A 26136-nucleotide genomic window follows, 5' to 3' on the forward strand; every position below is an offset into this window, starting at 1 on the left:
AACAACTAATAGCAGTGAACATTTCCATCAATGTCACCACATTTTGCTGATGTTCAGCATGTTCTACCCTAGCTACTGAGATGCTGGGTCACCTGCAAACTAGATCAGTGTCACTCTATTTGGTGTTTTTTATATATGCTTTCAATAAACCTGCCCCCTTAGTCTACTATATTCAGTTTTAAACTTAATAAAATATGTGACATAACTGTTTTTTTTACATTTTTGAAAACCTTATTCAGTTTTGTTGACAATCCAGAATAACTTAACTGCTACTGGTACTCTAACAAAAATTTATGTTCATACTGTTTCCTTGCCTAAATACCTACCCCAATCTTTCCCAGCTTAGCAGCCATCATAAGGGGGGACATGGCATCATTGTTGAGTATGCTCTCTAGACTGCAGTCAGGATACATTTTTGCACTCTTAATCAGCAGTAGATCATACATCTTTGTAAGAAATCTAGTATTTTCGCGGGTGTTGTCTGCAATATGCACAAGTGCATGGAGCACAGTGTTGCCTCTGGAGTCTTGTCGTCGCAAGTCTGCTTTCTTGTGCGAGTTCTCTGTGAGGTAGTGCACTATATCAGGCTGGTTAGTGCCGGCAGCCAATGAGAGGGGCAACTCTCCTGGAATGAGAACAGCACTGCCTTGACTTAGGGAAAAAAAAAAATAAACAAGCACAGTACATAACATTTTCAAACCTGCTTATTCTAATTCAGGATAACAGGGAGCATATCCTGACAGCACTGTATGTAATAGGAACCAACCATAGATTGGGTCCACATTCTTATACAACTATACAAGGATAATTTTAAATAACCTGTTGACATAATATTTATGTCTTTGTGAGGGAAGAACACAAAGGACAACTCATGTGTGAAAAGTCTACACTGACAACCACTGGGGAAGGTTGTCAAACCCAAATTATATATATACACATGAAATTTAAGTCACACATAATATCTTTCAGGTGACAACAATATAAGGTAATGAAAAGTAGTACATATTTCACTGGCCCATAATCACAAAGCGAGTTAGTTGAAGAGGCTAGCTATCTAGAATTTTAAATAGGATTTGTCCTGCTTTCTAAACAAACCAATTTTTAAAGTCTAACGTTGTCAGAATCACTGTGCTTCCAGTGATGCAAACCGTCTTACATTGACAGAATATCAAAGAGAAGGGCAACAATTATCTCCATTTTTTAACTCATGATCATGTATATTTCTAAAATATTGCTCTGCAGTGAGTTTGTCATATATAAGCAAGAATATTATGCCCCAGATCAAGACAAAGCACTTTAAATATTGAAGTATTGAAGTATTGAAGAGTATTGATGGGCATGTCTGTAGCTTCCCCTTGTGGGGAGATACCAAAACCTGCATAAAAAATGTTGCCAGGCAAATTTCCTCATTCACCAATGTGTGAAATACTGTAAGCCACCACACTAATTAACATAATAAATTTGGAAATCTGAACCTTGAAATGTTTTATATTTTTCATTAAAAATGTGGAATGATTGTCACCCAGAAGAATGCAATGTAATAGGTACAGAAATGTTAAACATATGAGACATTTCAGTTTAGGCACCTATCAAGAAGCATTAGGATTTCTGAATAGGAAGTTTTACAAGGTTGCATAAGGGCAATTTCCTGAGATGCTTTACTATTTTAGGAGAGGTGAGACATTAACTAATGTGTTTATCCACAGAGCACAGAGATGCAGGAATACAATGCTCTTGAGGGAGCTTGGTTGCCTGTCTTGGGACCTCCAAACTGTCACTCTTGGCAACAATCTCCAACACACTGCCTTACACCAAGTTAACTAATAATTATCATTCATTTAAAACTGTATGTAGGCAGATATCTTTGCCAGTGGGTATCTAAAGCTCATGATAGAAATGTCGGAGTAGAAATAAACTTCCGAGAAGAAGAAAATCAGAATGATCAGTATCACTAAATCATCATTTGCCTCCTTGACGTATGCTTTATTTCAAATAACCCCCCAATGATGCATACTGAAATTAAAATGTGCATTGATAGGGCAAGATGGGGACACTACATTAACAATAGTATTAGAATAACACCCTGCCTATGCCCAAACCATGGTCTCTCGCTACTCTTGCCTTTTTCTTTTTGAATATCTACTGTTACACTTATCAACAAATTATTTGTGCATCATGGAGCAGTGTATTTTATTCTGCTTTAGATGACATATTCAGGCATATACTCATCCACTTTTACAGAGCTTAGTATCTTTTTAAATGAACTATGGCTGAGAAGACATTTGCCTATTTGTTTACCTAGGCTATACGACTTTCAACAACACACTTTCTCATGCAAATTATCAATGTGCCTTTTATGTTTATCCCATAAAATAAATACAATCCAGGAAACACTAGGTATTTCTGTTATAATTAGTAAAGTGAGTGTGTAAAGCCATGTAGTTTTAATTTGTTATTTTTTTGTATAAAGATTGGTTAGTTGAGACTTGACAATTAGTTCAAGAAACTCTTATTAAAAGACAAATAATTTAATTCTAAACAAGAATATGTGCTCATTTCGTACCACTTTACTTTCATATTATTCTTAATGAAAGCCTTTATATACATAGTGTATAAGCATTTGTGATGATGTAAAATTTTTTACACAAAGGAGCGACAATTAAGCAAACAGAAATAATACAATCTTGAAAAAATTCTCAGGATTTCAAGAGCGTATAACTTTCAAACGACCAAATCGTGACATTGCCTTATTTTATACTAAAACTCACATTCAAGACACTTTATCGTTTTGTGTACTTAAAAGTTACATAATGAGAATCAAAATTACTAAACGCAAAATGCACTTTGAAAATTTAACATGGAAAAACAGCAATTTCATTCTGCAAACTCACAAGCCTGTTCTTTCATTCAAAGAGTTTGAGGGCATCATGCAATGCATTTCTTGAAGTCTGACTGTCTTCCATTAAATAAGGACCTCAGTCATGTTAAACGCTACTTTCTCAGTGAATTTATCTAGTCTGAGACCAACACATTTTTTCCATTTCCACAATTTACTAATCACACAGACCACCTTGACAAAAATGCCAGTTTTCAACAGTAAACTTCCAGTCTCCTCAGAACCTAGGTAACTAAGTCAGGATTTTAAATGACATTTTGTAACAGGGCGTGCCTGCAGTTATGTACATATTCAATTAAGTTTTATTGTGTACTAGTTTAAAGTCTTGGAAATATTAATGAAGGCATATGCAGGATTATGGCACATTAACATGTATGTGCTTATATAAACTGGTGTGTTTTTATATTTGCATTACCTAATGAATATCATAATGTGTGCAATGTATGTCAGCTGTGCAAACAAAGTTCTTTACCAAATGTCAGTTCCATTTCACATAGCGTCGAACTTCTCATTAAAACTTAGTATCAAAACTAATTTTTCTATGCCTACACAAATGTGAATTCTAAACAGTTAGTGCAGCAAGCCAAAGTCTTGTATTCTCTTGCTTAAGTGTTAATGTGTAACAAGCTTGTAAATAAGTATTTAGGTAAGCGTCTAGTTTGTGAAATATTTTTTTACTAAACTGGAAAGAAATGATCCTTGAGCAATTACATATCTTAAGTCCTCTTGTACTCAATGTAAATTTTAGCAAGAAAATAGCAAGCTGACTGTGATGCCGTACTAAAGTTCCAAAACAGAAAACTAAAAAGCTTATAGAAATCAAAAAACTCCAAAAAGCCACTAAACTAATTAAGAACAGCTTCTATAGTGTTATATGTTTGTCTGTCTTGTATCACATCTTTTTCTGTCTATATATTTAAACAATTATCATAATTCTATAATCACAAAGTTTGTAATTTATATTATTTTGTTAGTAAAATTAGCTTTATTTTACTGATAGCTAGTAATGCATACCACCAGATAATCAAGAAAATACAAAGTAAAAGTATTACTGAATGATCTCATTATTTACTGACATTGCCAAAAACAAAAATGATAATTAATTATCATTAATTATCTTCCCTGCACTTCTAGTATGGTCAATGCATACACATACCCACCACAACACCGGCAGAGTCAGACACTCCCCAGGTGGCACCCTGAAGAGGCCAAATGCAAGGATACTGATACAATGAAAAATGTTATTTTCTCATCGTCTCCAAATACAGTACAAACCATACATCTCATTTAGTTAGATACCTAAAAGCTGTACAGTAAATGGAACATTCTATAGGGAACTCAACTACAAAGCTGCCTGCAAAGCAATCAAGCACAACTTTTACACTCAATATACATCACACACACAAATAGTGCTAAACAGAGTAAGGCTATAGAAATAGATGCAACTAAAGCAAAACCAGAAGTTGAAATGTTTTCTGAAATATGTAATACTGTTAAAAAATTTTGCTTTTACAGTATACTAAATACAACTCATAATATTTCATTTGTGTGTTTTATTTTAGGATTATTTAGATAATGGCCCTTAACCTGTGTACGCAAAACTCATTTGCAAAAGCTGACACTGTCTAATCGTAATGTTCCGTAACTGAAACAGCAGGCAGGTACAAATGACAGCATTAGATCATTAATATTCATAAGAGTTTTGACATCGGGACTCAATAAAATTTTGGGGTGTATGCAAAATAGGCATAGATGAGAATTCCCGGAAGGCAAGTATACACTTTTATACAATTGTTTATTAGAATGCATATGTTTAAGTTTAATGTCAACTAATCGGCTTTATATACTTGTGAAAATATGTGAAATGAAGTCTTGGGACTTTAAAATTAACACGTTTCATGTTTAACTAAAAGTAACTTAATAAACAATCACCCAGACCTTGGGAACTTATCAGTTGTCTGATATTTTTAACAGAAACAACACCTTACATAATACAGGGATTACATCTTGCCTGAAGGAGGGGCCTGGGTTGCCTCGAAAGCTTGCATATTGTAATCTTTTTAGTTAGCCAATAAAAGGGATCATTTTGCTTGACTTCTCAGTAAAAGAAACTACTGCCTGAGAGAAGACAACTCAGTCAGATTTTACCATATATGTTCCTTTGCTCCCAAGCATCATAATCTGGTTTAGGAAAACATAGAATACAACAATTAAAGCTACAGCTACCTGATATGAAGCTTGCTGTGTGACTTTGATTTGAATTGTTCAGGCTGTATGTTTTCATATCTAACATTTATACTTTTCTTCTTACAATTAAACATAAGTAATGACTGAAATACAGTTTGAGTTTTGTTTTGCTGAATTTGTCCTGTTGTTTACTGACTGATGATTGTTAATGAAACAAACTGCATTCATTAAGGTTATGTTCTTTCAGGGCTAGTGATTAGCCTCTGCTAGACTGCGCAGCACCTACAAAGTTAGCCATCAGGATTGGATAAACCTGGCAGGAGTTGCTGCATACAGTAGCTCTTCCAGGGGAAGAAGACGGATTGACATGTCCACAAAATGCTGGCAGGGATGGCTCATGTCAATTCTAGCCTCTGGTAAGGTATTGGAGTTAAGGTTGCTACCCTCAGCCAGTGCTGAGGCATTCTTGCTTTGTATTTGACGATATCTGTGCTGAGTGAATGTTAAATAGTTAAGTATTGCAGGAGATACATGTGAATGAAGACTAACATTTTAGGCATTTCTAGCATTAACTTGTCCACCAATATAAAATAATCTTACAGGTTAATGTAAGCCAGTCAGTCAGTCATTATCTAACCCACTTAACAGGGACACAGGGTCTGCTGGAGCCTATCCCAGCTAGCATAAGGTACAAGGCAGGGACAAACCCTGGACAGGGTGCCAGTCCATCACAGGGCAAACACACATGCACACACATGGGCCAGTTTAGGACTGCCAATTCACCTAATTAGCGTGTCTTAGACTGTGGGAGGAAACTGGTACTTTTTGTAAACACTTTCTCACAACCAAACAAAGAACCACAGTCTATCCCAGAGAGTGGTTCATTATAGGGTTATGGTACATTTGTGAGAATATACAAGGAAACTCTTAGAAATGTACAGCCAACTCCAAATAAATCATTATATTATGAGCCAATACAGATTCCTTTCTGAACACACATTTTTTGTGATTCGGAGGATTGCATGAACAAAGCAATCAAACCTTTTTATTTGCTGTATACAGAAAAAAAAGAACAAAAACCTTGAATGACTCACCAAAGTAGAAGTAGCCACCTTCATCTCTGGGCTGAAAGAATCTGCCTCGTGCTTGGGCATGTACATCTGCACCCTTCTCCACAAGGAGTTCCACATACTGTTTGCAGCGCCTCTCTATTGCGATATGGAGAGCTGTTTGACCTTACAAAAAGGGAAAAGGGCTATATTGAAGCCTTAACTCCAGAAAAAAGGTGTTCTCTGACCAGCTACAAATTTTAAAATGGATCACAGCATCTGAATATTAGAAAGTATTAGTAGTAGTACCAGGGAACTCCATAAAACTCACTTCACATACATTATACAATTATTATATACCAGCTGTAACTGCTACGTAGAAAGTAGGCTTCTTAGCAGTTACTCAGTCTTGGATACAGAGGATTTGTAGTCTTACCTGCAGCATGCTGTATTTCGCACATCCCACTGTTGCCTTGTGACCACAACCAAATTATCACAGTGGGTACATTAGTGGCATCAGTTCTAACATGATGATCCAGTGTACTTGCCTGTGCACAATGGGATTACAGAATGTTTCTAGAACAACACACTTATCCTTATGCTGTTTATTTCATATACACTGTAAAGCAAGGTGCCGCTTGATTTAGTTTACCAAAATAAATAAATAAAAATAACTGGACAGTCAACCAGTATTTTTGTAGCATTTTGTAATAGCTATATATGCTACTTATCAGGCTTCTAAGAATTAGAATTAAAAACAGAAAAAAAAACTTGAGATGAATCCAGCAGGCCGGTGTTTCCAAGAAGTAGATAAGAATTTGTAGTAATTTACTTAATACTGCTGTTTGTACAGTCTTAGGTGTAAGTCATAATGTATGATGGTAACTTCTTCCATTCATCATTAATTCTACTTAATCCAGTTTTAGGGATACTGACACAAATCTGGAACCAATCCTGGACAGGTTACTCTATCACAATCTATACACTTGCACTTTCACACATGGGACTAATCTAGACAGGTCAGTTAACCTCTTATATTCATATATGAGATATGGGAGAAACATTGGACTACCTACGCAAAAACCTACACACCTATGGTGAAAATGAGCAAACTTTGCACAACCAGTGCCCAGGCTGAACTTCAGACAAAAGATTTGTGGCATTTGAGTCAAAAAAGCTAATTAGTACATCACCAAGTCACCCTATATTGACTTAATAAAAGTAGACAATGAAAATGCTCCACACTGGTGGAAATGTGTATTGCTTTTCCCTTTGTTATAAAAAATTGATGAAGCCACAATCGTTAAGTATAGTACATCTTATTTATGAATCTATTCGCAATACCAATAATGAACAGTAACTATACCATGATGTTGTTTCAACTTATACGTTAAATTGCTAAAGATTATCCTAATGGTAATACTGCATTCTACTACAATATTTATTATTAGAAACATTTACATTTTTAGGATACTATTCCAATAACAAGGTTAACACAAACTTTAAACATTTAACATATCTATTAACAGAAATTACAGGGTGAAAGTATGGATACACAAACACCTTTATAGTCTAGAGAAATGCTATAAACCACACACAAAGAAGGCATTTTAAAGAAAATGAACAACCTAGCTTTAACTTAGAGAGGAGTCTACATTAACAAACAAATGATAACCCAATAAATTCACAAAATAATAAGTCATATCTCAACACAAAACAACCCTTATTAGAAATTCCGCACACCTAAATATCAATAACAAACAATAATAGATACAACAACAACAGTACAGAATAAATTTAAATATCACAATGTTTTGATAAATGCCACAAACAACCTGATTGCACACAATTTCGTAGTAACTATAACGTAAATCTGGATGGGCAAGATGATTGTCAACTTCCAAAATGAGGGGAAAAAAACACAAACGCAATAAAATTTTCTAAAGATGCTGAATTCATATGCTTCCCTCTTACAAAACATGTTGCCTCTGAAGTTGTAAACAAGTACACCAGTACCCATATTTATCAGGTGTCTCAGAGTAGGAAGCTTGTGAGCTATCCTAACTTGCTAGGAGCTGCAAGAAGATGGCATTCGGGCAGAGATTATTTCTCGAAAGGCTGAATGTTTTGGAACCACCAGAAAACAATGAACTTGTAGAAAGACATCTAATAGAAATGGAATAATATTCATAAAAAATCTTGTTCGTTATGTGATCAGTCCATCTACACTAAGAATCCATGCACCAACAGCCAAAATGAAAGTGTTCGCAACATTTTGGCCACAGGAAAAAAACATGGCTTATCAATGGCAATGATTGTTATATGTCATAACCAACCATTTATGGAATTTCACAACAAACTTTCAATGCCCTTTTAACTTGTGAGGTAATATGCAGATTATTCATTTACCTATGACTCTATGTGAGCTAATATTAAAGCAACCTGTTATAAACATCACTATCCCAAGTGTGCATGAGCACACCTATGTGAAAGTGACAATACAGTAACAACATACAAGCAGTCATGTGTGCAAACTGTACTGTAGTAGCCAGAATACATGTATTACCCTGAAGATAAGCAGGTATGGATGGGTAACTGAAACCAACAGTGAAATGTCACACAAGTACACTGAGCTTTGCATTCCATGAACCCCTGGAACATTCGTGTTACATTTCACAAGCTCAGGAAGGTTTAAGAAGGCAAAGCCTTGCAGAAGATTAGGGGGAAATCAGGGAACGGGACACGGCATGCAACTCTGGAAGATGATCAGGACATTAGAAGAGTGACCAGGACTTACAGCCATACTATTGCTAGTTTCAGTAACTGCTACTGTACAAGGTGCTTCCCATGGCCGTAACAGGGAAAGTGAATTTTTTGAAAGATCAACTGTGGATTATTCATTGTTAATAAAACATGCCTGTTATTGGGCTGAAGATTCTTTTGGTGTGTGTCTCGGTCTTTCCACCTTGGTGTTCATTACTGTATTATTCTTGATATTGTTGTGTTGAAGTGGCAACAATTACGTGAATCTTAGCGCAGTATTCTACTTTATTATGTTTCATGTCTATTCTCCTTCTACTTTCAATATTATTATTATTATTATCATTATTATCTTTGTGGTGAAGCCTTAGCATTAGTATCAGTAAACTACAATCCATCATCATGAGTGGCAATTTACGGCAATGGGTGCTGTAAAATTGTGGTGTTATTCATTCACAGATGTTACTTCTAACACTTAATTGGGACTGGGACTAGGTAGAAAAAATGATCATCTTAGTATGATTTTTAGTGCAATTCCTAGGAGTATTTCTGATATACTTGATAAATACAGACTCTAATCTCTGAACCTTCCTGTATTTAACTCCTACCCCAATCCATAGTCCTCAAAAAGTGTAACATTTTATCTTAGCACCTGTTATGTCAACACAGTAAATTGAGTACATAATACATTTCCTACATGTTAGTAAAGGAATCAGCAAAAAACACAAAAACCCACACAAAGAAAAATTCCTGTATGCTACCCATAGAGCCCTCTTTACACTAAGCTCTTTCTTCCATTGTGTAACAGGACTCGAGGTAAAGTGAAATGGTTAGTTGGTGAAACTTACCATAGGACAATGCTGACTTAGAAGTGGATAAATTTAGCATATAAGGCAACTGACAGTTCAATTTTAAAAGTCTAGCTAATGCCGTCTCCCTTTATGGCCATATGTCTTCCTTTTTCCTCCCTACTGTTAATGACTTACAAAAATCATTACTCTGGATGAAAGTCACAGGATTTCCCAGAGAGCACAAGACTGCTGTTTTGTAAACAAACCCTGGGAAATGAGTGCAAAAATGTCAGCAAACTCTACTGATTCCTCCTCTTCCACAACAAAACATAAAATACTGCTTTCCACCCCTGAAACTAAACAGAAGCTGAACAAAGCTCATCTATATTATATATCTCACCTCGATAGTAAACATCCCTGAATGGTGTGTTGATAAACTCCCGTAGGTTGCCAGTCTTCTCAGCAATGTCCACCAACAAAGGGATAGTGTCATTATGGCCACCATAGAGGTTCATTAGGGCTTTTGGGAGGCATGTCTTTCCTGTTGAAATCTCTGTTGAGACAACAGATGAAAATGTTAATGCAGCCAAAATGAAATATACAAAATATACTAAGCTACAAGGCAAAAACCACACAAGCTATGTTTATTTTCTGCTCACAATTCCTAACATACAGTACAAACTGCTTATGAATGTGCAATATGCATCCCCATTTTAATATCAAAAAATTTGGAATGAAAGTAGAAAAAAAATACAACTTGACTATTAATAGAAAAAAATGAATTTCCACTACTAAAAACATGAAGCAATGTTTCAAGCAAACAGATCATCTCAGTGTCATAAAGTTTTTATACATTTTCTTTTTTGGTCATGCACGCAAACATTATTGAATACTGTTTACCAAATGTACACTTGTAAACTCGCTGCTGAACAAGTACAGATAGATGTTAATTTAGACATCTAATTCTGTCTAATCTTAAAGTAGGAAGAAGATGCAGTCCTTCTGATATTCCTAGCACAACACCTCATTGCCCACATACACTTAACTGCTACTTCTCACACATGGTCATCAGGCCCTTCATATAATTCATAGTTCTACCATTTGAGAGTGCCTTCTGACATTCCTCAGATTTTTTCCAGTAAAAATGTAAGGCTAGGAGTTCTGCCAACACAAGCTCCCTTTGCTCTTTGTCTCACCTCTGAACTCCTCATCCGTTAGCCGCTTCTTGTGTGCTTGCAAAAATGAAAGCAAGCCTTCCAAGTCGTCTACATTTCCTCGTGATACTGCATCAAACAGCAGGGAACGGTTGAAGACCTTGAGAACAGGAGGTGGATTGGGTGCTGGTTCTGCTGTAGTTGTCTTCAGTTTGCTTATGAGACAAAGGATGAATGTAAATAGCATGCTGAGACCTTCACAAAAAGTATTCCATCATTTAATAATCTGTAGGTCTCACTATTTTTGTTTACATAGAGGTAGTTCAAGTTAAACAAATAACCTTTATTTTAAGACCACCTTCTCAAGACTCACTTTATAAATACAGAACACCTGCAATTGTTAACAAATACCCTTAAAATTAGGATCCCTAGTAAGTTAAGTGATATGATGTGACTATAAAAGCAAGTTGGTTGCAGATTAAGAAATGGCAACCTTTTGCTTTGAAGTTCAATTCCATACCACCAAGTCACACAGAATATCTAATTTTTCTAGAATTGCCAGATAAAAATCATCACACGTCACATGAAAGAAGTTAAGCTTTTAAATTACTGACTTGATAAAAGATACACTTTCAGGAATTCTGGAAATTGGCACCTAGTAAGGATTCAGATAAAGAAAGAAACTGCACACATGCTTTACAACTTTCAGCTATAGAGGGTTACTAAGAGTAGGTAATAATAAAAACTGAAACTACAAAACCAGCAAAGAAGCAGTATAATATTTAGAATTATAGTATTTAGGAATTGTAGTTTGCAAATTATTTTTTGCTGGTTTATCTGATGTTTATTGTTTTGGGGCCATTTGCATATTATTTTGAATATAAATGTGTGTCCTAAAACTAAACTAAAATGATCCAGGTTATTATTGCATTTAAAACCAATTTACTGTATATCAAATTGCAAACCCTGCTCTTCAGGAAAAGGGGTGCCACCTCACGAAGTATATATATATATACACAAAAACGTTTAGTATTGTTTCAGATTTCACACATTTTTGCAAATGAAATACGATACTAAGAATCTGTATTACGTACCTTGCTTAGGAACTGACTCACATTGCCATCTGAGATATTTCAGGAGTTAAAGACAAAAATATATTGGGGGAGTGGGAGGGAGGAGTAAGGTTCAAATAATAAACTAACAATTGTATGAAGTCAGGCACAGACAGAGGTTTAGAGGCCCTAACGATTAGTCAATGAATATGTGGATAGCAGCAACAGAAACAATATTCTCATTGCCTCATACTTGCAAGTTTAATAGACAAAAAAAGCAGGGGATATAAACTGCATCTTGAAAGAAAATACTATTTCCCCACCTTTCCAAAGTGTCAGCTTACAAATGCTAGCACCATTGAATGACGTCTGTTACCGGGATAAAAGGCATTATTGCTGCTAGGAGACTTCCCGATTATCAATGAAAGAGCATATTACTTTAAAAATAATTGCTTCAGGGAAAGGTAATACATAAAGAGAAAATAAGTAACTAGCAAAAATGTACCAATATTTACACATCTGAAACAGAATTGTGGAACTCTTGCAAATATGCAAACGGCACATTTTATTTATTACGTTTAATATAAATGCCTGAATCTCTAAATACATGCTTAGAAATTTTAAGCTTAAAAGCTAAAACTAGATTGTACATTATTAGAGCCAATATAAAGGCAACATGAAATGCAACTAATTATACAGAACAAAGAAAGCTAAATACAGTGGTGTGAAAAACTATTTGCCCCCTTCCTGATTTCTTATTCTTTTGCATGTTTGTCACACAAAATGTTTCTGATCATCAAACACATTTAACCATTAGTCAAATATAACACAAGTAAACACAAAATGCAGTTTGTAAATGGTGGTTTTTATTATTTAGGGAGAAAAAAAAATCCAAACCTACATGGCCCTGTGTGAAAAAGTAATTGCCCCCTGAACCTAATAACTGGTTGGGCCACCCTTAGCAGCAATAACTGCAATCAAGCGTTTGCGATAACTTGCAATGAGTCTTTTACAGCGCTCTGGAGGAATTTTGGCCCACTCATCTTTGCAAAATTGTTGTAATTCAGCTTTATTTGAGGGTTTTCTAGCATGAACCGCCTTTTTAAGGTCATGCCATAGCATCTCAATTGGATTCAGGTCAGGACTTTGACTAGGCCACTCCAAAGTCTTCATTTTGTTTTTCTTCAGCCATTCAGAGGTGGATTTGCTGGTGTGTTTTGGGTCATTGTCCTGTTGCAGCACCCAAGATCGCTTCAGCTTGAGTTGACGAACAGATGGCCGGACATTCTCCTTCAGGATTTTTTGGTAGACAGTAGAATTCATGGTTCCATCTATCACAGCAAGCCTTCCAGGTCCTGAAGCAGCAAAACAACCCCAGACCATCACACTACCACCACCATATTTTACTGTTGGTATGATGTTCTTTTTCTGAAATGCTGTGTTCCTTTTACGCCAGATGTAACGGGACATTTGCCTTCCAAAAAGTTCAACTTTTGACTCATCAGTCCACAAGGTATTTTCCCAAAAGTCTTGGCAATCATTGAGATGTTTCTTAGCAAAATTGAGACGAGCCCTAATGTTCTTTTTGCTTAACAGTGGTTTGCGTCTTGGAAATCTGCCATGCAGGCCGTTTTTGCCCAGTCTCTTTCTTATGGTGGAGTCGTGAACACTGACCTTAATTGAGGCAAGTGAGGCCTGCAGTTCTTTAAACGTTGTCCTGGGGTCTTTTGTGACCTCTCGGATGAGTCGTCTCTGCGCTCTTGGGGTAATTTTGGTCGGCCGGCCACTCCTGGGAAGGTTCACCACTGTTCCATGTTTTTGCCATTTGTGGATAATGGCTCTCACTGTGGTTCGCTGGAGTCCCAAAGCTTTAGAAATGGCTTTATAACCTTTACCAGACTGATAGATCTCAATTACTTCTGTTCTCATTTGTTCCTGAATTTCTTTGGATCTTGGCATGATGTCTAACTTTTGAGGTGCTTTTGGTCTACTTCTCTGTGTCAGGCAGCTCCTATTTAAGTGATTTCTTGATTGAAACAGGTGTGGCAGTAATGAGGCCTGGGGGTGGCTACGGAAATTGAACTCAGGTGTGATACACCACAGTTAGGTTATTTTTTAACAAGGGGGCAATTACTTTTTCACACAGGGCCATGTAGGTTTGGATTTTTTTTCTCCCTAAATAATAAAAACCATCATTTAAAAACTGCATTTTGTGTTTACTTGTGTTATATTTGACTAATGGTTAAATGTGTTTGATGATCAGAAACATTTTGTGTGACAAACATGCAAAAGAATAAGAAATCAGGGAGGGGGCAAATAGTTTTTCACACCACTGTAGAGTACCTAAATATCAAACAAACAACATTCACTCCTAAGTTCAAAAACACATTGCGTTAAGAGTAACAAAATACACTGCAGAAATGCACACATATAATAAACAAATACACAAGGTGCAAATGTGGTCCTAATACCTGAAATTTTGTACAGTTATATGACCGTTTTGTCATTGATGTAAGCTATGATATTTTAAATGACTCATGGCTCAGGATGTTCCAAAGTTCCAATGTGTGCTGCCCAAGTGCTCAACTTCATTCTCTTCTTTTATTTTTACCTTCTGTTAAGGTTTGCCCTTAATACATGTGGTATCATGCTATCTTCTCATCTTCCCTACACCCCTCTTTTTCATTTCTCTTGTTCCGCAATTCCCTATCTGAAACTCCATCGCACTCTTTATGCTGCTTTGTATAAAGCTTGTTATAGGCCTTTGCCACTATTAGAAATGCACAGGTACCGATACCAATTACTTAATGAATACTGTATGCTGATGCTGGGTAATGAACAAGTTACCTTTACTAGAATGAATGATGCTACAAAAACATGAGAACAATACAATTTTATTTATTAGCACATAGTGAAAAAAATACATAGTCTGTGTCAAATAAAGAATAAATGTATTTTTGATGATATTTTAAACTAATAATAACTTGTTTTGTAAATGTTTTTTTATATTTTTCAAACAATAGCTACAAAGTCTTTTAACAGATTGGAATTTCACTTTAAAAAAACAGTTTAATTGTAATTCAAGGTTCTTTTTTAAAAATATAATAATTCAACTCTATCACAAATCAGTCTCTTTCCTTTCTTATCTGCACCTCTTGAAGCTGCACTAAAAAGCTCACTAACCAGCTAACAGGCTAAATAAAAGGGCAAGCTCAGTTATAGGATACACCCTGGAACCTGTGGAGACCGTAGAGAAGGAGAGGATTAAAACAAAACTGATGGCTATTATGAACAATGCTGCACATTCTCTCTCTGACACACTAACACTGAGTACTTTCAGCCAACGAATTATTCAGTAAATGTGTCAAGAAACAGTACTGGGGATCTTTCATACCAATAGCAATACATCTGCACAATGCCTCACAGTGACTGTGACAGCAAAGTCATAACGTTTCTTTTCTCTTTTTAATTTTCTTGCTTTATAATCATTCTGGTGTGTATTCAGACCAAAGTGTGAGTGTATATTTATTTATTTAATTACTTACTCATTTATCTATTTATTTATTTAAAGAGCATCTGTAAAAAGCCAAACTTCCCCCTGGGGACAAATAAAGTTCTATCTACTTATTCAATGCTGTAAAAGAATTCTATGTGTGGTTCAAACATCTGCTTTGACATTCTCACAGAAATCACTGGTTTAGAGAGCACATTACCATTCCAGGTTTTGAAATATTGCAAATGAAATTTGCTCTGAATACCCTTCTACATTCATCATATTTGGAACTTTTAGATGAGATTTTTTAACTTCAAATGCAGGTATTTTTCTAAGAACTATTTTAAAATGAATATTAAGGTAAGCATCTCAAAAGTAACATGCAAAAAAATATTGTTCTGCAAAACTAAACATGTACTCACTCATGAGGAATCTTCTTCCTTCTACGTTTTTGTTCATTGGGCTGATGGTAGGTACCATAGTCAAAAAGTGAGTCCATAGGAGCCTTTTTGGGTGCTGGAACTACAGGGGACTCATAAATATTGTATTCCAGAAGGTCCATAGGATTGGAGATTCCCTTCTTGAAGGCTCCTTGGAATTTCATACGTAAATTTGGCTTGTTGTCAACATGCCGAGGTAGTTCTGGGGTATGAACATTCTCTTCTCCTTCAAATAAATTGGCCAGGGAGGATAATGGAAAGGATGAGTCATTTTCTGGATGGATATCAACTGATTCTGCAGAACTCAGGTTTTTGGATGGATCTTCTGGTTCAGCCATTGCAATATGGTAATAGCACAAAATTGTGAAGGCTAATGGAAGAAATTAAGAATTAGAAAGTGAGGAGTTCACACAAGTATAAGCTAAGATATTAGATATAATATAGATATATAAATAAATATAGATATTTTACCTGCATTATTATCAATCTTTAATTTAATATTGTTTTTTGTATCAGTAAGGTGCTGCTGGAGTATGTGAATTTCCCCTTGGGATTAATAAAGTATCTATCTATCTAAGCAGTACAAGCACACAACAGAATTGGGATGCAGCAATACTTGGAGCTTTCAAAACTCAATGCAAGGCACTTTACTGCCTTGCACACGTGCATTTTGAAACTGTAACATTTTAGATGCTATGCTCAGCATTACCAATATCTTGTGACATTACTTAATGTCATTAAAATTTGCTAGTAGTGCTATAATGTTCATTTTGCAATATCTGAAGTCACACAACACATAAAGCAGTTATGGAAGTGCCCCAAATACACAAAATAAGAAAAAACACACACAACTATCATTAACTTGTAGACAATCAGCCACAAGCACATAATGTGGAGAACTTCTCTGTGAGAAGGCTCTCAGAGAATGTCTGTACCGTAACACACCACAACAGTAGCTTTACACAGCAATCGTGTATTTAAAAATTTAACAAGAATATACGGATCTGAAAACATCAGCTTTACACAGATAAAGCTAGACCACTGGGATAGTGATTTTGAGTTAATGGTTATATAACCAGATGAGTAAAGCATTAGCAGCCACAATGTTTCTGTGTTATCCTGAATGCACACAATCATTACACCAGTACATTCCTATGTCTACACGGCTGCAGTTAGCTTCTTGGCAAAGCGGTCAGCTGTAAGTCATGCTGATACATTCTGTGTCTGTAGTAACACCAGTATCATCTGTCAGTCTTCATCTAAGCAATGGAACACTATTGTAATATACCTCTCAGTTGTTAGCATAGTCCAAAAGTAAGCAAGCTATAGATATCTAGAGTTTTAAATTCTTACATCCTCTCAGTAAAGTTTTTTTTATCGCAGTTAGTAACTTTACTTCTATATATAATGTATCTAGACAACTAATTAGCTGCCAAAAGCCATTGCCATCAACCAAATGAATTGGCAACTTGTTCTATCATTGTACCCATAATCACAGTCTGTGTTATTTTCTTCTGACCATCTCAGCAATACTATTTTCTTCCTTAGTAATGTAGTATGACATCACAAAGGACATGCTTGCCTTGTTTATGGTAATGCATATTAGATGTGTTGCTTCTGTATTTCAACCCATTATTATACTCTCTGCCACTGACTCTGTCATCCTTTTGATTGAAATACTCCCAATCCAACCTAAGCTTACTATGCCAAATATTTGCTAAAAGCATCTGTTCTACTTTGTATTTGCAAAGACTTCAAATATAGCTTAAATATTGCCCTTGTGTCCTGCGGTGGGTTGGCACCCTGCCCGGGATTGGTTCCTGCCTTGTGCCCTGTGTTGGCTGGGATTGGCTCCAGCAGACCCCCGTGACCCTGTGTTTGGATTCAGCGGGTTGGAAAATGGATGGATGGATGGATATTGCCCTTGTGTGTCAATGTGTCAAAGTAAGTATGTATCAGGTGCTGTAATACAACCAGGTAATTCAGTTTCACCATGCAAATTTAAATTGATACAATTGTTCAGTTTAAAGATACCCTTATTATACACAGAAGCTGTAACAGGAATTCCATTTAAAAAAAACAATCTGTGTCATCACGAGTGTTCCAAAAGGAAAAAACTGTAAACACATGGCAACAAATGACTTAATTTAAAAAAAAAACAATTATTTTAATTTATGGATGATAAGAAGTCTGAACAATTAAAGGTGTTATCCCTTTAAACCAGAATTGACTAGATTGAATCCATAGGTTGCATTACATCCATAATATGTGGCTTTTCGACAGCAAGTGCCATGAATAGATTCAAGTAGCTTGATGTTCTTTAGTTTTGGATCATGCATCAGTCAAGGTGATCATCATTAACACAGACAATGGAGCAAAGAAACAGAACTCTAAAAGCCAAAATTTAAGAGGCTAACAACGCGAGTCGATCAAAAGGAGGAACAATCAAGTCAGCCAGTCAACAACAATGAAACATTTATTTAAATAGCCCATTTTCATGCACAAACACAGTTCAAAATAGTTTACAAGAATATCCATTGATGAATCAGTCTTTCAAACTATCAATATTCCAGCAGTGAAAGTTAAATTGTAAAGACAACAAAGCAAAGGTGGTGCTGGACACCTGTAAGACCAGGACAATCAGCCCATCAGTACAATTGCTAGAGAACATGCATAGACCAGAAGGCACGGGTTAATTGTAAACCACTGACACAGGCAATGAAATAAAACACAACACACCTACATCTTAGATGTTCTTTGCTAGTGTAGAGAAATTCTAGTGTCTCTCTCTTCTTAAAAGACATACTCTCCACATTTTTGTGCAATGCTTTGCTCTGTCATAAATCTGTTTCTCTAATAATCTAGTATGCTGCCACTAGTTTTTTACTGTTTTCCCAAAACCCAACCAGCTAAATTACACAGACCAATGTGGCAGTGCTCCGAGATCTGTGGTCAGAAAGGACAAGTGACACTATATATTCTAGGCTTAGTACAGATGTTTACCACACCCAGCCTTGCCCTTTCATTTACAGACCCATGTGTGCAAGTCAAATACATGTGCAGTGAAGCCTTGCTGGTTCTTTTGAAATATTAAAGACGAAAGGGAAAAACGATTACGCCTCTACACAACCTTGCCAGGAATTACTGCACTGTAAATCCACAACAAGGTGAAGAAGTTTGCCTTTGGCGTTTGGGTGTGACACTGGACGCAAAGTAATGCAAGGTTTCATTTCAAAAGTCGTAATTCGGTTAAAATTGGGCACCGCTGACCACCTAATGTGGGTGGGGGCACAGCCTGTGCAAATGACTCGGTCTCGTCGCTTCCACTTAACATAATGAGGCCATTCAGAGGCTGGGCGTATGTTTCCTGAAGGCAGCTGAACTTCTACTAACAGACCTGAGCTAAACTACCATCAAGGCGTCCGACTGAGCCAGAAACAACACAAGTGCTCGCATCCTCAAAGTAGGGGACTTAGAAATGTAATCCTGTAAATGAAACAAGTCCCCCTCTGTCGAAAAACACAAATATGCCTTGTTTGTCCCTCGGTTCTTTATACATGTAAAGGTATATCAAAAAAGAAAATCATCAGGCATCTGTTTTGTCTTATGAACTTGTTTGAACCAAAGTTCTAAAAAGTTTGAGAAATCGTATGTAAAACAAATCATTTCGACATCGATCGCGATATCACACATTAATTTAAATGTCGAGTTACCTATCTGGACTGAAGAATACAGTGGTATGACGAAGAAAGAGGAGTGGACCCCAGTGGCGTCCCCTGCTGTAGCGCTCAGGTGGGTGCGCATCCCAGCATTGCGCCGGATGACGTCACGGAGCGTTCAAGGCAGCGGATTTACTGCCGCTCGACGGCACCAGGTTCCTCTTCCAACTACGTTACTTCAAGGGTTCCCCGCACTTAACCCGGCACTTCCCGGTTCCCGCATTGCCTTCGGTAAGTGAGCATGTTCTTAATCCACTGGCACCCGTTAAGAAGAAGGGAGTGTAGTACGACTTACCTGTGCACTAGCGGAGGTACGGCGGGCTTGAAGGAAAGACTCGTCCAAGGGTTGACCCTGCTCTCTTCGAAACTCCTAAATGTAACCCTGTGACTGTGGAGTGGCGCCGCTTCCTCTCTCCCTCCCTCCCTCTGTCGCTCAACTTTCCCATCCTCTTAACTCTTTAGTCGCTAGCCATAACTAGTTTTTTTTTCCTGTTTTTGTACTAATTTAATTTATTAACGTTGGAAGTATAAGAAAGGTTGAAAGTATTCGTTTACTATGGCAAGCCGAACTGACGTATAGAACGGTTTCAAAATGTATTTAAATATATATGGAAATGTATTTAAAACATCTTAAAATGAATTATGGCTACTGTATCTATTGCAAGATTCTTAAATACATTTTAAGATATCTCAGATAAATTTGAAGGTATCTTGAAATGGCCCAATGCTAATTTTGCGATATCTGAAATGCATTCATTCAAGGTATCCTAAAATGACATTCTGCAAAATTACCAGTGTTTTTAGTTCGACCTCTTGTCTATGTTAAGAGTATCTTGAAATGAGTTTGAGATATCTTAAAATGCATTTTAAATATCTCAGAATGGTCTGAAAGTCATTTTAAAATATCTGGAAATGTAATGAAGATATCCTGAACTAAATTTCACTCATCCTTTATATTAAATCGTGTTTCAGATATCAAAAGTACACGTACATTTGAAGATATCTCAAATTGATTTCTTGATATCTCAATTTCACAGATCTGAAAACGTATTACAAGATATTTCAGAGTAGTCTCCTCAGATATCTGAAATGCATGTCAAGAAATTCCTTTGAAAAATCTTAAAATAGAAAGGAAGTCCCATTGAAAGAATACGAAATTTTACATTATGTGATTTTTTTATTTCAAAATGAATTTCAGATACCATAAAATGCATGTAAGGTCAATTTGAGATCTTTCAAAATGTACTGTAAAGGAACATTCTAAAATGAGTTTTGTGAATTGCATTTTAAGGTATCTGCAATTCATTTTGAGATTATTATTATTACTTATTATTTGTCTGACACCTTTAACTTACGACATATGAGATAAAAAAAAAAGGTAATGTAACCAATTGTGTTTTTCTAATTGGAGCACGGGCAGATGAAATAACTTGCTCAACGTCACATGGTCATACAGTGTCACTAAAGGGATTTGAACCCACAACCTCAGGTTCTTATGTCCAAAGCCTTAACCACTACAGTCTAAATATTAATTCAGGGTTTCTGTAGGTTACGTTAAAGACATACCAGTCAGACAGTTAACATTCAAATTCTGCATATAATAACGAACTAATGGCAAAAGAAGGAATGCTTTGAAAAAATATTCCATTCATTTTCTAACCTGTTAATCCATTATAGGCAAATAAAGATCTTGATAGAACAGAGGGCAATAATACAAAAAATATGTGAATGTCTGCCTTGCACCTGATATTGCTGAGCTAAATTAAGCAGATTTGAGTATGTCATATATAATCATTTATATGATACACATTTGACAAAGAACATATATCACTGTATTTGAAAACTCACACATTTCATATTGCTATCCATATAATTAAAATTATTTCAATAATGAAGTCTAATAATAGAATAAATCAGTGATTCTTTACATTAGAATAAAATTCTAGATTAAAACTAAAATGTTGTAGGTGACTTTTATCTGGTCTTATTCAATTTGCTTAATCCAGGTTTAGGGATGTGTGTAGGGCTTCATTTTAACCACATAGCTTGCAAGACCAGACCCTACTCTGAATGAGATACCAGACCATCATACGCACAACCATTTGCACAGATGAATATAAAGAGACAAATTAACCTATGATTACTATATATCTCATAGATCTGGAAGGGAAACCAAAGAAGAACATATATGCATTCCACATGGACAGTAACTGAACTGTGATCTGATCCCAAGTACAGTACTTTTCATCACTGAAAACTTAAAGTAGAGGAATATAAAATAAGTGGCACGCTGGTGAAGTTTTAAGTACTGCAGTGTGTGTTGTATGTTACTTGTGTAACATTTTTTTCTATGTGCATTTTCACATTCTCCCTATGTCTATGTGAATTTTACTCCAATAGTCCGAAATACTTGTATGTTAAGTTATTTGGAAATTGCGTATTGGCCCATGCATATGTGTGTGCATGGCTGGGTCCTGAAACTGACAGGCGCACTGTCCAGGGCTGTTTTTTGCTTTGTGCCAGGTGCTGCTGGAGTAGGCACTGGCAACCTCACAACTCTTCATTGTTTTAATTGAGTTTTAAATGTTATGTGTAATGTAAAATATAATCAACATTAAAAAATAATTTTGCTTTGTAACAGTCTTATTAAACAGCCAGTTCGTTCAGATTTTCACAATTTGACATGCTTTTCATTTTTTTTCTTTTTTTTTCATATTTGACAGAAAATTACCTTACACATTGTGCTTATTCCACACAGATAAACCTTTCTACTTCACAGAAATAGATAGTTCATATGTACATGGCAGTGTGACGCAGCTTATCTAATGACACAGAGAGAATGAGTGAGGGTAGAAGTCCTCCTGGCTTGTTAGGCAGTAGCACATGATCCATAGATTGAAAAGAGCCATGTTAATCTCCTAAGGATAAGGATCAAAAGGAATAGTTGAGTCCATTCAATGCCCATTAGTCGGCACACATGGCCCTACCTACTAAGAGTGAAGGAACTGTATTACCGATTTAGACCAGTAAGCCCAGAAGCTTCCTTAGAGACCATGCTATTTAAGTGTGGTGATTTTAGGGTTGCATGTAGTATTTCTAGAGTGTATCCCTATAGTGAACTTCTTTGTCCATAAAAAAATATTGGTAATTCATGAGAGTTAAGTAGAAATGAGATTTGACACAGTCACTGAAGAGAGGAATACTAGGAGTGAGAGAAAAAGAGAAATATAAAGAGATTTGACTGTACCTGAAAGTTGGGTAGGTGAATGAATTATACTGTTCAGAAAAAGGAGTAAGTGCACGTCAAAGAAACAACATTATATATTTATTTTTCCTTTTCTTACTGATTTTTACTTTTTTGAGTTTTGTTGCTCTCAAAATCTTGATATTACCTGGCATCAGATGTTGTAAATCAGTACGGTCCTGCTGGTAATCTTGTCACACCTTAAACTAACCCAGTGGTTCTCAAACCGTGGGGCGGGCCCTAGGGGGGCCGTGAAGTAACAAAAAGGGGGGGCGCAAAGATGTGAAAAAAAGAAAACAAGAATCGAAAATATGAAAAATACATCTATTGAAACCAAAACAAATGAACTTAAACTACATTCTGATACTAGAAAAATAAATATATAGTTAGATAAATGTAGATAAAAGTTAAGTAGGTATAATAAAATATGCATCTATGATATATCATTAATTAAAAAAGAACAAATTGGTATTAGTGGGCTCCTTTCAAAAAAACGTTAGGGGGTGCGATTAAAACTGTTATGAAAACTTGGGTCGCAGATACTTGAAGGTTGAGAAACGCTGAACTAACCTATGCTGTGCAGGCAACAGAGCATTCAGTTCTTTTATATACCATCTCTTGAATTAACTTCAAAAAAATATCAGATCTTCTGATTGAATTTATTCTTTTTTTTCTTTGTTCAACCCCTCTGCCCAGGTGTTTATGATAGGACTCAACATTGCAAACTTTGCTTATTGTCTTCTAGCACTTATTGTATGCCCATTTATAGTTTTCTTTTGCGAAAATGAAATTTTATGATTAATGTATTTGTTTTATTTGGTGTTTAATGCTTTAATACTGGTTTCTATCCAGCACTATTGTATACATAGAGATGTTTTGCTGCTTGAATTCTCATTGAGCCTTTTTAAATATTTGTAAAGAACGTTGGGCAGGGAAGGGGAATTTTGTGAGTGAAATAGATTATTATGTTATTTGTTTAAAATGGTAATTGTTAATCCATAGTTATAGACTAACCAAATGAACAACCTAATCAGTGACCGATCCAAGCAACCTAATAAATATGTACAGCAGTTTTTTCATTTCTAGCTTTAGCTGAGCGCTAGTCACATGGAAACAGAATTTATTCACATTCACAAAATTGTTCACATTTGACACAAAGTTGTTGGAATTTATTGTAAAGTGGCTGCTAGTTAAGAAAAAAGGAAAAAAGATTAGGATTTCATCCATCCATTATCCCACCTGCTATATCCTAACGACAGGGTCACGGGGGTCTGCTGGAGCCAATCCCAGCCAACACAGGGCGCAAGGCAGGAAACAAACCCCGGGCAGGGCGCCAGGCCACTTTAGGGCACACACACCAAGCACACACTAGGGACAATTTAGAATCGTCAATGCACCTAACCTGCATGTCTTTGGACTGTGGGAGGAAACCGGAATACCCGAAGGAAACCCACGCAGACACGGCGAGAACATGCAAATTCCACGCAGGAAGGACCTGGGAAGCGAACCCGGGTCTCCTAACTGCGAGGCAGCAGCGCTACCACTGGGCCACCATGCTGCCTGATTAGGATTTCAACAAAAAGTAAATTCAAAGCAAAAAAAGGTCCTGTGAGGAATGTAATTTTTCATACATCCATTCATTATCCAACCCGCTATATCCTAACTACAGGGTCACGGTGTGGGGTGGGGGGGTGGGTCTGCTGGAGCCAATCCCAGCCAACACAAGGGCGCAAGGCAGGAAACAAACCACGGGCCAGGTGCCAGCCCACCGCAGGGCACGCACACCCACACACAAAGCACACACTAGGGACAATTTAGGATCGCCAATGCACCTAACCAGCATGTTTTTGAACTGTGGGAGGAAACCCACGCAGACATGGGGAGAACATCAATTTTATAAAATAGTAAATCCATCTCTATTGATCATTTATGGAATGTCAGAGCTGAATTAAGCCAGTTTAGTCAGTTAACAATTATATTCTTCAAAGTAAAAAAAAAAAAAAAAAAACCAGTGGGGAAAAAAAATGTATAACTTTTAATAACTTTTTCACTGTGGTTTTTAGTATTAGGGTGTTGTACCGTGTTAGCCATTATGAATGTAGAGAAAAGCCAAGCAAAATGACACCTTTTATTGGCTAACTAAAAAGATTACAATATGCCTCGAAAGCTTGCATATTGTAATCTTTTTAGTTAGCCAATAAAAGGTGTCATTTTGCTTGGCTTTTCTTTACCGTGGTTTTTAGTAAAACGTGCACTGCAAGCACTTTACCAATATCACCACTTGAGGGCGCCAAACGCCAAATTCTGTCTTTGTTCAGCCCAACAAGACTTTTTTTTTTTTAATACAAACGTTTAACATAAACATTTTAAACAAAACAAAGTGTATTTATTTCATAACCACTCCCAATTCAAATCAGTAATGACAGTTTTAAGACGTTAAACAAAATGTATATCCTGTAAGAAAACAAACTTTGTGTCCTCAGACTCTGCTGCCACCTTTAATTTCCAAAGCTGCTATCAGAAACATGAGTAAAGTATAACCCCACAGTCCAAAAACAATTATATTTATTAAAAGAGAAATTTTTAAACTTCTCCTATAAAAAATTCTGTGATCCAGTGCTTCACTCCTTATTATGCAAAATTGGGATTATAATAAAATAATATCTCTCCTTTCTAGCTTGTCTAGACAGTGCTTTCATTAAAGAACAGACAAACAGAATATGGAAACTTATGGTATGTATAGAATTTTTGTTATTTAACGAATATACAGTGTCTCCATGTAGATGTATATATGTATGTATGTGCAGTCAGCCAATTTGGTGCTCTAGTTTAATAGTCTGAACCCACGTTAAACCTGCAGAAAGGTACTTTTTTTTCTTTTTATTGAACTAGTTGTTCTGCAGCTACTATGTGGCACACTTTAGTTTAAAAATCCATCAGAAGACAAAATGTTTTAATAGGCTTTTTGCTTACTCATATTTTCTCAGCTGTTAATGAAGCTTTAATAATGTTAAGAATACAGTTTGAAAGCTTTTTTTATACTAGGATAGGCAATTATGTAAAGTACTAAATGAAAATCTGCATGCATGGCAATAATCTCCTCCTTCCAGGATTATTTCTTACTCATAAAAGAGGGGCTTTTGCTACTTGGGTATCCTTAGAGCTATGCTGTTAGGCAACCTATGTTTTTCAAAGGGCTGCCTTTGGCAAGTTAACCAAATGGAAAGTGCCACACAAAGAATCACTCAAAAATAGGCTTCTCAAAGGATTCCAACAAAAATAAAGAAAACCTTGTCCAGAAGAGGGGTTCCAGAACCATAGAATTAGACTGGCGTGGTTAGTGTTAAGCAC

The 26136-nt window shown here is 36.2% G+C and overlaps 1 protein-coding gene across 1 annotated transcript in view; it reads right to left on the reverse strand.

The window, feature by feature from the left end:
• The window catches only part of trpv4 (transient receptor potential cation channel, subfamily V, member 4), a 37106-nt gene extending 17160 nt beyond the window's left edge, over window positions 1–19946 (reverse strand). The window contains exons 1-6 of the mRNA XM_028825073.2: window positions 19837–19946; window positions 15805–16192; window positions 10880–11052; window positions 10084–10236; window positions 6178–6318; window positions 327–625 (exon numbers count right to left, since the gene is read on the reverse strand). Coding sequence (XP_028680906.1) covers window positions 327–625; window positions 6178–6318; window positions 10084–10236; window positions 10880–11052; window positions 15805–16160 — 1122 coding nt within the window. The 5' untranslated portion in view covers window positions 16161–16192; window positions 19837–19946. The remainder of the gene's footprint in view (window positions 1–326; window positions 626–6177; window positions 6319–10083; window positions 10237–10879; window positions 11053–15804; window positions 16193–19836) is intronic.
• Window positions 19947–26136: the final 6190 nt, after the last annotated feature.

The sequence above is a fragment of the Erpetoichthys calabaricus genome, chromosome 18 (assembly GCF_900747795.2).
Source record: "Erpetoichthys calabaricus chromosome 18, fErpCal1.3, whole genome shotgun sequence".
NCBI lineage: Eukaryota > Metazoa > Chordata > Cladistia > Polypteriformes > Polypteridae > Erpetoichthys > Erpetoichthys calabaricus.